General features: G+C 42.7%; 1 protein-coding gene across 11 annotated transcripts in view; it reads left to right on the plus strand.

Moving 5' to 3' along the window:
* Positions 1-292: 292 nt before the first annotated feature.
* Parp6 (poly(ADP-ribose) polymerase family member 6) overlaps positions 293-12,527 on the plus strand; it is a 31,101-nt gene continuing 18,866 nt past the window's right edge. For 4 of the 11 annotated variants that reach the window (XR_015001734.2, XM_085689165.2, XM_085689164.2 and 1 more), the window contains exons 1-11: positions 294-380; positions 1,452-1,712; positions 4,903-5,097; positions 5,717-5,794; positions 6,797-6,891; positions 7,324-7,384; positions 7,595-7,685; positions 8,291-8,357; positions 10,123-10,272; positions 11,317-11,527; positions 12,068-12,121. Coding sequence is in view for 10 of the 11 variants with exons in the window: in XM_085689165.2 (XP_085545291.1) it covers positions 5,095-5,097; positions 5,717-5,794; positions 6,797-6,891; positions 7,324-7,384; positions 7,595-7,685; positions 8,291-8,357; positions 10,123-10,272; positions 11,317-11,527; positions 12,068-12,121 (810 nt within the window). In the remaining variant the exon portion in view is untranslated. Of the gene's footprint in view, positions 392-581; positions 831-1,451; positions 1,713-4,902; positions 5,098-5,716; positions 5,795-6,796; positions 6,892-7,323; positions 7,385-7,594; positions 7,686-8,290; positions 8,358-10,122; positions 10,273-11,316; positions 11,528-12,067; positions 12,122-12,527 lie in introns of those variants that run through there. The other 7 variants (XM_085689167.2, XM_085689168.2, XM_085689160.2 and 4 more) reach the window with 6 other exon arrangements.

A 12,527-nucleotide genomic window follows, 5' to 3' on the forward strand; every position in this document is an offset into this window, starting at 1 on the left:
AAAAACATTTTTTGGCGAATCGGCAGCACCTTTTCCTCCCTCGCCCTCAGGGACCCAAGAAACAGGCGCCACCCACTCGCTCCCTCACGCCTTCAGCTATCCGTCACTGCGCACGCGTGCCCAGGCTGGCATTCCCGGGCGGGGACACGCCCAGGCACAGCTTGCACGGCGGTTGGTCGGAGGCGAGACACGTGACCGCAGTGTCCTCGCCCGAGCATGTGCAGAGTGGCCCAGCGTGCCCGGGACGGCACGCTGAGGCGTGGGAGCGCGACCTCGCCCGCCCGCCTTGGTCCCCGCCCCTTGGCCTGCCGCTCCGCCCCCGCGGGGCGTCCCGGGCCGCTCGTCCCCTCCGCGGCGGCCGCGCGCGGCCCGGGGTCGCCGTGAGTACTCCGTAGGCTGGCGTGTGGGGGAGGCCGGAGCGGGATGGGGCGGGGCGGGCGGGCGGGCGGCGGGCGGGGTCCACACTGCCTGAGGGACCGAGTGAGGGGCGATGACAGGCTTCGCTTGGCTGGGCGGCTGGCGGGGGTGAGCCGCAGACGGCTTCTTAACGGGGAAGGCCGGGGCTGGGGGCCTAAGGGGGACACCTGGAGAAGAGGCCTCAGGCCCTGTCCTGAAAGCACGGGTGTCCTCGGCGAGCATCCCGGTGCTCTCCCTCCGCGGGTGCCCGGCTTAGCGCTGGCCCGCTGGACTCGCCCTTCCGCGCCCCGTTTCGCCTTTGTTTAGTAGCTTAGTCCTTCCGTCGCTCCTGTTGGAGCTTTCATCTGCTAGCGCACAGAGCTGGGAGGCAAGCCCAGAGTGGAGACGTTGAGATCAGAGGCTTCTCTGACTAGGTAAATGTCAGATGGTCACTCTGGAAAGTGCCTGTGGACCTAGAGAAAAAGACCTTTGTGAGTCGTCCTACGGCTGATTTACCTTTGGCATAATATAGGAACTGAACAAGCGTGTTAGGCGAGCTGCCATCACCCAAAATAAACAAACACTGAGCGAAACAGCGCTCTTCGCTGGTCACTCTGATAGTCTCTATTTGGCCCAGCTCCTCTTCAAAGGGTTCAGCTCTGTTTTAGTCTCTTAGTTCAGTAACCGCTGTGTTAGTTACTGCTTCATCCCGTGAAAAATGGATGTATCTAGGACCTATCAAATGTTCAAGTTCCTCAGGCAAGTTGTAACTTCCTTAGGTTGGAGTATTATTACATGAGAACTTTGAACTAGGTCATCTTTCAGGCCCTTCCTTTTTTTTTCTTTCTTTCTTCTTCTTCTTTTTTTTAAATGTCTGGGAATTCCATGGTCCGCGAACCTGCCTCTCTCCAGCTTTTAGTCTACTCCCCATTCCTGAGAGAAGAGCATTTAGTGTTGAGGGTGCAAATCTTTCCCACTAAAACAGCTTGGTCATTTCGTAACCGTCTTTTCCTTGGAAAAACTGATCCCCCCCCCCCCCCCCGGCCTTTTAATAGCAACAGAAGCCAAGCTGCAAGCCTTGAAGACATGCTCAGTGTTTCTTGACTTCTGAGGTGAAAGACCTTGAAAAAGCTGGCACTTCTCGCCTAAGCTGCCATCGTCCCACCCTTCCCAAGAGAACCCAGGCTGAAGAGTAGTGCGTCTTCCCTCTGTATCCCTCCGTGGTTGTCCATATCAGCGCTTGACTGTTTATTTTCAAATCTCAAAAGAACTCCAGTCTCCAGAACTTCAGAATTTGCTTCTCACTGCTCTTGAAGGTGAATGAGGTCTTGATTTTTAAAAAGCATTTTGTGTGATTATTGTTGATGCATAGAAGCAGTGTTTAAGTTCTTATATTTATCTCCCATTTGGTACACAGCTGAGGGATCATTGACTAATTCAGTAAATGTGTTATAGAGGCCGAGAACAGTACAAATCTTTGCTTATAGAGCTTACAGTCTGCTGAGAGATCAGTGTCTGTCAGAGTGTGGGGAAGGAAATAATTGGAGAGGGGCAGGGAATGCTGGTTTAGGTATTATTATTACTGTTAGGATTTTTTAGTGTAGGTATTTTATAGAGGTAGTGACCAGAGTGTGGCTATCTTAAAAGGCCATCCTAAAAGGGGAGAACAGTGGAGACAAGGCTGTGTAGCGGGCCTGTGCTTGCTGTGTTTGAAGAACAGCAGGGAGACAAGGGGAATCTTCCTCTTGACGTGGAGAGTTGGCTTTCTAGGGAGAGCCTTTGATTTTATAATTGCAGAATTTTCCAACTCTATACCAAAAAGCAGGGAGTATAAGAAACCCTTGTGTACATTTCTCAGCTTCATCAGTTACCAACTTTTTTTTTTTTTTTTGGCTTTTTGTTTTGTTTTGTTTTTGTACTGGAGCTCATTGTGTAGACCAGGCTGCTGGTTGAGAACTCAAAGAGATCCACTTGCTTGTGCCTTCAGAATGCTGGGGTTAAAGACATGCCACTATGTCTGACTCACAGTTATCAACATTTTGCAAAATTTATTTCATCTGTTTTCCCACTTATTTTGTTTGAAAATGGGATAGTATTTAATTTTTGAAATTAAAAATAAAATTCTCGATGACATACAAAACAATGAGTTTTTTCATACATACAATTTTACTTTGCTCATACTTGTCCTCCCGACCCCCCAGTAGTGTTTTTTTTAATTTATTTATTTATTATGCATACAGTGTTCTCAGTACTCTGCCTGGATGTCTGCCTGTAGGTTAGAAGAGGGCACCAGATCTCATTACAGATGATTGTGAGCCACCATGTGGTTGCTGGGAATTGAACTCAGGACCTTTGGAAGAGCAGGCAGTGCTCTTAACCTCTGAGCCATCTCTCCAGTCCCCTCAGCCCCCCCCCCCCCCCAGTAGTGTTTTTACAGCACTTATCAGATATCAGGTTATCTCGTCTCTAAGAACTTGAGTTGTAATTGACTTTTGCATATTACTTTTTGGTCAGTGAGGTAGTACAGTCAGCTCAAGGACTGCTATGTAGAGTTTATTTTGGTATTGTGCTTTATAGCCCCATACTGAACCAATTACCAAGTTTAACTTAGTATCTGAGAAGAAACGACGGACCCTTGGAAGATGCAATGACCTAGTGGGATGGTTCTCAAATTTTATCATGCAGCATAATAACTGTAGTGCTTGTTAAAACATCACTGCATTCCAGTCCTGGTTTTTCTGCTTCACTAAATCTCAGGGGGTAGGGGTTAAGAATTGGCATTTTAACAAGTTCCCAGGTAATACTGATGCTATAGTCACACCAGCCCACCTAGAACCGATGATGTAGAAAAGTAAGGTTTGGTAAAATCACATTATGGACCAAGAACACCATTGAGTAGTTTGGAATGGATTAGACTGAGGTATATGTGAAGCCAGGAAGGACTAGTGGTTCCTAGTATTGGCTTAATAGTAGAGAGTTTTAAACTGACTTAACGTTTAGAATTAATTCGTATGAAATTGCACTAATTGGTTATGGAATAGGGCTATGTGTTGGTCTAAGCTGAAAGCTCCCCAGGTGATTGTAATGTGTAGGTAATGTTTGTGACCTACTGATCTAGAGAGCAGCAGAAAGCTTTGCAAGCCTACTGCTACTGTAGCTTTGACATCTGTTACCGTTCAAGCTTCATAATTTCATAGCTAAGTTGTTTTTTCATGACCTGATGCAAGTGAAGGCTTCAGTGGGGCTAAAAATAGCCTGTTATGGGATGGAGGTCTTCTAGGATTAGCAGTGGGGAGGAGATTAGTGCTTTTTCTGAGTGCTTGTTGGGTCATTACTTTAACTATGTGGAAGTTAGGTTCCGAGATGACCCTGGAGCATTGTTTCGGCCATGACAACTCAGATAAATTTTACCAGAGCATCGTCAGTGTTATTGAGAACTGTGAATTAGATGGTTGTCATATAATGGCTTCTAGCAATATCACTTTTATTATTTATTTATTTATTTATTTTTATGAATATTTGTGTTAGATCCCCTGGAGCTAGAGTTATAGGCAGTTATGAACTGCCTGGTGTGGATGCTTGGAAACCCAACTCAGGGCCTCTGTAAGAACACTACTAAGTCATCTTTTCAGCCCCCTTGAATTAATTTATTTTTGAGACAGAGTCCTCAAAGTAGCCTAGGCTAACCTCAAAGATGTTATCTCTTTGACCATAGATCCCCTCCTTCTTACTGGGGACTATGGGTATGAATCACCAAGCTCAACTAAAGCTGATGTTTTAAAAGCAATAATGAGGGGTTACAGATATGACTTGTTGGTTAAAATGCCTGCCATGGAAGTGTGAGGACTAGAATTTGGGTCCCCAGAACCTACATAAATGTCAGGTGAGCATAGTGGCTACATATAATTCCAGCTCTGGGAATGTGGGGATAGGATCTCAGCAAGCTAGACTAACCTGTATTGGTGAAGTACAGCATTACTTGAGAGATCTTGTTTAAGTCAGGCAGAAAATGAATGAGAAAGACTCCAAGAGTCAGCCCTGGAGGCCTACACACACACACATCCACGTGTACTTTTATACACGTTTGCTTGCATAAACATACACATGTAAAGAAAAAAAGTGATAATGGTCCAATATAGGAAAATAGGAGCAAAGAGTCTGAAAAGAATCTGGTTCTGGTTCATAAGGCTGATGAGGCTTGGTACTGTGAAAGCTGTTCATAAATGAGCTGAGTGGACACAGAAGCATAAGCAGTTGATCCTGACATTGTTACTTTCGGTTTTAAAGTTATTGTATAGACTAGAGTAGAACTCCAGTTCCAACTTTGAGTGGAATAGACAGGTGTATATTCTACTGACAGTGACTTCAGCTTGGTTAAAGAACTAAAGTCTGTGTGTTTATGTGCATTGTGCCTCTTTACATGGGTCTGTAATTGGACAAAATATACCTGTGTATATACTACCCAGCTAATAAGTGGTGAACCCAATTGTTATTTACTTTCCATAGGACAGTGACTTATTACCACAACAGCAGAGCCTGCCATCTCCAGCAGATCGCCAGTACTTATGACACCATCACCTCCTTTGTCTCATTCTGTGATCTCCTAAATGCTCCTCTTGTTGGCCTGGGTTCGATTGGTGGTATGGAGGGGTGCTGCCTAGCACTGACCTGAGAGTGTGTGTGAGACCCACTGACCCAATGGTGAGGACTGACTCCTCGTGTCACTGTGTCATCTAAGGGGCAGATAAGACAGAAGGCTGACTTTACTTTTTCCTGGTATTTTCCTCCTCTTGCCTTTTGGAAGTAGCTATTTGAAATTAACGGAAGGAGGAAGAGTATGGAAAAAGTGTCACTTGAACTGTGTAGGGCTGTTCTCTTCCAAAGAAAGGGGAGAGAGATGAACACTAGGAGATAGAAGAGTAGAGGTGAGGTTGGCTGTGGTGGCTTGCATCTGTAATCCCAGCACTTGGGAAACTGAGGCAAGTGAATTGCTGCAAGGCCCAGGCTAGCCAGGGCTATAGAGTAAGACCGTGCCTCAGAGATAACACAAAACGAGAGATGAGGGAGTGACGATGCAGATGCAGAGCTTAGGTATGCTTAGGGATGTTCCCTGCCCCACCGTGTCAGGGCTAGACTTAGGTAGTATTTCACTCAGTCACAGTGAAGTGAAAGGTGTAAAAGGATTCAGGCTTCAGTTATTTATTCCCAAGAAATGTGAGAATCTGTTTTCCATCCTTTTGCCCTACCCTAGCCCATGTAATAACAAGGACCTAACAAAGGATGGTGCTTCAGTGTTTTTGTTGTTTTTGTTTATCTCCAGGACATCAAAGGCCAGTTCTGGAATGATGATGATTCAGAAGGAGATAATGAATCAGAGGAATTTCTGTATGGAGTTCAGGTGAGGTGCATTTCCTCAAACTCATTGGATGATTTAGATTTTATATGCTGGGTACATCAGAAAGTAAGTCCTGCTGAACAGAGATGAAATGAGATAAAATGTTAGTGGGATCTGATAGGAATCTTTCAAAACTGATTCATTGTCCTTGCTTATACCATTGTAAACTGCATACTTCACATGAAGGGGACCCTTATGTTAGTTAGAAATTATTATTTTCTCCTCTCATTAGCCAGAAAGAGTCATTTCATTGTAGGATTGTAACTTGCCACCCGACTAGCTTTACCCGAAATAGTTACACGGAAACTGTATTCATTCAAACACTGCCTGGCCCATTATCTGTAGCCTCTTATTGGCTAACTCTTATATATTGATCTAACCCATTTCTAATAATCTGTGTAGCACCACAAGGTGGTGGCTTACCAGGAAAGATCCTCGCCTGCGTCTGTCTCGGAGAAGACTGCCTTCTTCCTCCCAGCATTCTGTTCTGTCTACTCCACCTATCTAAGCTGCTGTCCTATCAAAAGCCAAGGCAGTTTCTTTATTAACCAATGAAAGTAACACATAGACAGTTAACCCTCCTCCATCATAGGATCAAATCTTAAATGGCTCCCGGAGAGTGTCATTATCATTGCCACCCAGAAAAATGCAATTGCTAACAATTGCATTCCTAAGCAAAACTGTTCAGACTCTTAGGATGCTTTTCAGGTAGAACTCATCTGAATTTCTGTAGAAGGCAAAATTCGGGAGGAAAGTCTAGAGCTTGAGAATATGAACTTTTTAAGCAAAACTGCCTGTTGGTCTGCTGAAACTTTCTTAGACTGGAGTAGAGAGTCTTATTCCCTGAAATATGTGCTAGGGTTACCCCCAAGATCCCATGTGCGGCCCTTTCATCTTTCTTTTTCCTGGTGTGTCTGCATGTTCTGCTTATTCTCTCTTTCTTACTTCCCCTTTGTTTATCTCTTTCCACCTCTGCTACCACCAATATTTTTATGACTGAATCAGGGGAGCTGTGCAGCTGACCTGTATAGACACCCACAGCTCGATGCGGACATTGAAGCAGTGAAGGAGATCTACAGTGAGAACTCTGTGTCCATCAGGTGGGACTTGACTTCAGGATGACAAGAATCTTTAAAAGGCTAGAATTCCTTTTGATGATGTAATGTGCTGATAAATTTATGAATTTAGCAATAGAAGGTTACTCAATAAAAATGGTTGACCAAAGGAGATAGGAGTTAAAACTATTTTTCTTAGCTATTCCCTTTTATCCTAAATATCTTTAGGTCACTAGTTCCCTTTGGGATAAGAAGGGCTATGGTCATAAGTGATCTGATACATAGCTAAGATTTTTTTTCTTGTTGCTGTTTTTTGTTTGTTTGTTTTGATGCAGAGTTTCTCTGTGTAGCTAAGATCTAAGTATGGAGCTCTCTTCCACCCTTTCTCATGTTCTCAGGATTAGTTCTTTACCTTCTTTACCTCTCTATTCCCTCTGTCTTAATGAGCCTCCCTTGTGGTTGCCTGTGTCTTTGTAGAGAATATGGAACTATTGATGACGTGGACATTGACCTCCATATCAACATCAGCTTCCTCGATGTAAGTAGTGCCAACAGTATGTGTAGCTTGCCTTACAGTTTTTTTTCATGTAAGCCTGGTGTCTTCTTCTTGAGTGCTGTATTTGGAGCCTATATTCTACATCTCTGTCATTCCTAGACCATCAACGAACAATGGTGTATACTGTTATGTGCATATATGTGTCCATTTCTCTCCTTTGTAAACCAGAAATAATTTCTCTTATTTTGTTAGGAGGAAGTGTCTACAGCTTGGAAGGTCCTTCGGACAGAACCAATTGTGTTGAGGCTACGGTTTTCTCTCTCCCAGTACCTTGATGGACCAGGTAAAGACAGTGACATTGGGCAAGTGGGTAATCTGAGTGTAGTCTGATCCAAAGTACTAAGTTAATTGAAGTAGAAATAAAGTTGGAAATAAGACCTTTGTGCTCACCCTTTGTTTTCCATTTCTTGTCATTAGTGTCCTCATCCCCACTCATCTGATAGCCTTCTTCTTGATTTGTGACATTGTTTTCTCTGACCTGAAGATATTTGTTCTTCTCCAAACCTCTCACCTTCCTACTGAAAATATTTAAAGTTTATTAAATGGCTTCTAGAATTTACTGCTGCCTCAAGTTTTCTTCCTCTACTATGCAGGCATGTCCAACTTTTGACACTCCAACACATTGTCCTCTTCAAAATCCACACTCAAGAACTGAACAATCAAGTTACCAAAAAAAAAATTACAAAATTTGTATAATGTTTTAAGTAAATTACAGTTTTCTATTCAGCCACATCCATAGCTATCTTTAACTGCAAGCTGAATATGCCTGAGAGTACCTAACAGCTGCTGTGTCTAGAGTCTGAGGAAGCTGTCCTACTGAACTGTGACTCTGGACTTTGTAGAGATTAGAGTTATGCACATATTGGAAACTTTTTCTTCTCTTTGCAGAACCATCCATTGAGGTTTTCCAGCCATCGAATAAGGAAGGGTTTGGGCTAGGTCTTCAGTTAAAAAAGTAAGAACTTTTTTTTTGTTGTTGTTCATGGACGTGTGAGGGAAAAGGATTGAGAAATACTTATCTTAGTCAGCTTTCCATTTCTGTTACAACATACCTGAATTATTCAACGTAGAAGAAAGAAAATTTTATTTTAGCTCTCAGTTTAGAGGTTTAAGCCTACTATAACTTGACCCTATTTATATCTTTGACAGCACAATACATCATTGTGGAAGCATGTGGTAAAAGGGGTCTGTTCAACTTACAGTGTGCTGGCAAACATAGACAGAAAGGCAGACACATATACACATGAAGATCAGGCTACCAATATCCCCTGCAAGGATGTGCTCCCAGTGACTAGCTATTTCCACCAAGTCCTGCCTCCTCAATATTCCGCCACTTCCCGATAGTGTCACAGACTGGGAGCCAAGCCTTCAGCATGTTAACCTTTGGGGGACAGTCACAATCCAGACTCTAACCACAAATGTGTCAAAGCCTTGAACATCGTGTTTTCTTCCAGAAATATCCTTCTAAAATATTCCTAGGAAAAGTTAAAATAAATTTAAAAGCCAGGTCGGGTTGGTGGTGGCACACACCTTTAATCCCAGTACTCAGGAGGCAGAGGCAGGTGGATCTCTGTAAGTTCAGAGGCCAGACTGATCTACAGATCAAGTTCCAGGACAGCCAGGTGTAGATCGACGCTATAAAATAGTCTCACACTAGCTCAGAATTGAGTATAAGGTTGAAGATAAACATCAGTGTTGGTGGGACTTAGTACCAGTAGATGGAAGATTGTTAAAGAAGAGGATGATAGGGTGAAAAGAAAATAGAATCGAGGGCAAAAAAACGTTTTAACACCCAAAGTATCCAGGAATCCTTCAGGAGGGTAGACAGAAGAAGAAGAAACACTAAAACTAGGTCAAAGGAATCTTGACCCCCCTTAAAGATAGATCTCAGAGGTAGAACACTTGTCTAGCTGGGATGCAGAAAAATGAAATATCTTACAGACTTTGGGAAAGAAACTGACCGGACAGGAGGATGTTTGATCATGGCCCCTAAGGACAGGAGACAGTGGTAGAGCCCAGATAGAGAAGTCAGTCTTAATATGAGAGCCACCTTTTCTCCAGAGAATGAAGGGCTAGAGATAAGGGTTGAAGGAGAAACAGCTTTTTTATTAGGGTTGGAAAATTAGGGAAGCTAACACCTCATGATTTTCTCTAATGAGAAGAAAAAGGAGTTATTCGTAATAGGTGAATTTTTGAGTTTGAAGAAGCTGATGAGGTTTTATCATGATAGCCTAGGGTAATCCTACAAAGAACTTGTCAAGAACAAGTGAAATGATTGACAAGTTGAATTGCAAGGTAAAGACTCTAAATTCAGGGATGTAGTTTTTCAGCTAATATTGGTATCGCATGTCCATAGTCATTGCACTATTTGCAAAGTAGAAGGTTATATTCTCATTTGCCCTACCCTACCCCTTCTAGTCTGTTCTCAGTGTAGTTATCCATGGCACTAAATCCAGACTGTGGTTTCTAGACTGAAGGTTCACCTTTATAATCTTTCCAGAAATATTCTGGCTCATTGGTTAGGTAATAGGAGTGAGTGTTTATTCCTAGGGTGAAGATGGTGTTTAAGGATAGATAGTATTTTCATGTGCCAGTGTCATATCAAGGGAGCTTTGGCAAACATTTTGTCAAAACTAGCTTTATAGTCTCTGAGTCTGGAGATTAGTTGCCTCTCTTTGTCCTTTTTTGCCTGATCTTGCCTAATCCTCTTGATTTCCTAGGATCCTGGGTATGTTTACATCCCAACAATGGAAACATCTGAGCAACGATTTCCTGAAGACCCAGCAGGAGAAGAGACACAGTTGGTTCAAAGCAAGTGGTACCATCAAGAAGTTCCGAGCTGGCCTCAGCATCTTCTCACCCATTCCCAAGTAAATATTTTCCTAGAATTGATTATTTCCAATTATCTGTCTTATCACCTTCTGGAATGCCTTAAATAATTTTTTCTGTCTTTTCTTTGAGTCCAGTAAATTTTGTACCTTTTACTTAATAATAGTGACACATGGTCCTAGTCCCCTTTGTATCCTTACCTTTCTACTTTGATTCAATATTTATAGCTCCTCCCTTATGTAAAGCACAATACCTAGCTTTTGGAGGCATATGTATTGTTTTTCCATCATTTTAGAAATTTATGTGTAAAGGTGTTTTGCTTGCACTATGTGTGTGTCTAGTGCCCTCAGAGGCCAGAGGAGAGTATTGATTCCACTGGATCTGGAGCTACATTTGGCTGTAAGCTGCCATGTAGGTGCTGGGCATCAAACCTAGGTCTTCTGCAAGAACTGCTGAGCCATCTTTCCAGCCTTTTATCTTTCCATCTTATCTTCATCTCTCATCCTTATTTCTTGTCATAAAGAAGCAGAGACGTAGACGCTCACTTCTTGCTCTTATGTAGGAGGTGCTGATACCTAGGCTCTGGAAATAAACATTGCTATATTCTTTGACCCTGGTTCTTTATCCTACACTTTGGTGGCTCTGATTCTCCAAAGATGGACACAAAGCTAGATTTGTAGTGTTCCACGGGCCACTTTTGATGGTTAGACAGTTGGCAATAGACAAGGTTTAGGATACAACTTGCCTAGGATAGTGTTGAATGCTTAGTCCTTTTCTCTCATAACAGAAAATGATCCTGTCATCTTCAGGGAATATACTTAGTTATACCTAGTCTGAATGACATGGTGGCCGAGGCTCTGCTTCTGACTTTTATGTGCTACAACCTGAAGAACATACAAATAATGATATCAAAAGCCAATTTTGTGATTTTTTTATTCTCTTTTGACATTATTTAAGATAACAGTAGACTATGCCCTTGAATTTATGATCATCTCTGGCCTACAGTGTTCTTTTTTTCTAATTCTCTTCTAAAGTTCATAATGAATTCCCAGTTTTATTACTTTTTCTTTGCTCTTTCTCTGCAGGTCTCCCAGTTTTCCTATCATACAGGACTCCATGCTAAAAGGCAAACTGGGTGTACCAGAGCTTCGAGTTGGACGCCTTATGAATCGTTCCATTTCCTGCACCATGAAGAACCCCAAAGTAGAGGTGTTTGGTTATCCCCCCAGCCCCCAGGCAGGTCTCCTGTGCCCCCAGCACGTGGGCCTCCCTCCCCCAGCACGGACTTCTCCTTTGGTACATGGGCTGGGAATGGTGTGACGTGGGCATCAGGAGGGTTGGGGTAGATTTGTAGGGGAATAACTTTTCAAAGGGGTGGGGGTAGAGCTGTCTAGTCAAATCCAGGCATATATCATGAATGTATAGAATGGAATAGTTTTTAATTATTAAATGCTTATATAAAAATAAATAATATTAAATAATAATTATTAAATGCTTATTTCATGCCTGACAGGCCTGTCTGATAGTAGCTTATAAAGCAGAGTCTGGAGATTAGCGTGCCAAGGAAAAGTCATGTATAGTATAGCTAGGTTATGGCTACAACTTGGTAGTCAGCTGCTGTGCCAACCTATTCTAACTTTGAAGAGGATTAAAGACTAGTAAACCTTAGAACCTTTAGCAAAAACTTCTAAAAGTCTCTCCAACTTTGTGATTTCTTAGGCTGATCTGAGCTAAGACTTAGCTATTTTAGGATAATCCTGGATGAAGGTATGAATGAGGTGTGTTTCGGCCCCACTTTATAGGAAACTCATAGGATCTGTCTTGAACTCTTACTAGGTCAGTGGTCACTGCAAGAACATCCCCACTCTGGAGTATGGATTTCTTGTCCAGGTAATCAAGTCCAGAACTTTTTTCCAAAACTCTTCCCTGTTGCTCACCCATCTAACTGCCTAAACTCCAGCTCTTGAGTCAGTTATTTCCTGAGTTGATTTGTTCCCAAAATTATACTGAGTGTTGGTTGAGCAAACAAAAGAAAAGAAGGCATAGTTTCCGTCCTCAAGAAGGTCACAGCATTATCAAGAACACTTACTGCCGTGGTTCTCAACTTTTCTAACGCTGTGACCCCTTAATATAGTTCTTCATGTTGTGGTGACCCCCCCCAACCATAAAATTACTATCAGTGCTACTTCTTAGCTGTAATTTTGCTACCGTTATGAATCGTATTGTAAAATGTCTGATATGTAGGATATCTGATATGCTGTCCCTGTGGGTTTAGAACTACTGATTGCAGGCTTAA

The sequence above is a fragment of the Myodes glareolus genome, chromosome 4 (genome assembly GCF_982192425.1).
Source record: "Myodes glareolus chromosome 4, mMyoGla1.1, whole genome shotgun sequence".
Classification (NCBI taxonomy): domain Eukaryota; kingdom Metazoa; phylum Chordata; class Mammalia; order Rodentia; family Cricetidae; genus Myodes; species Myodes glareolus.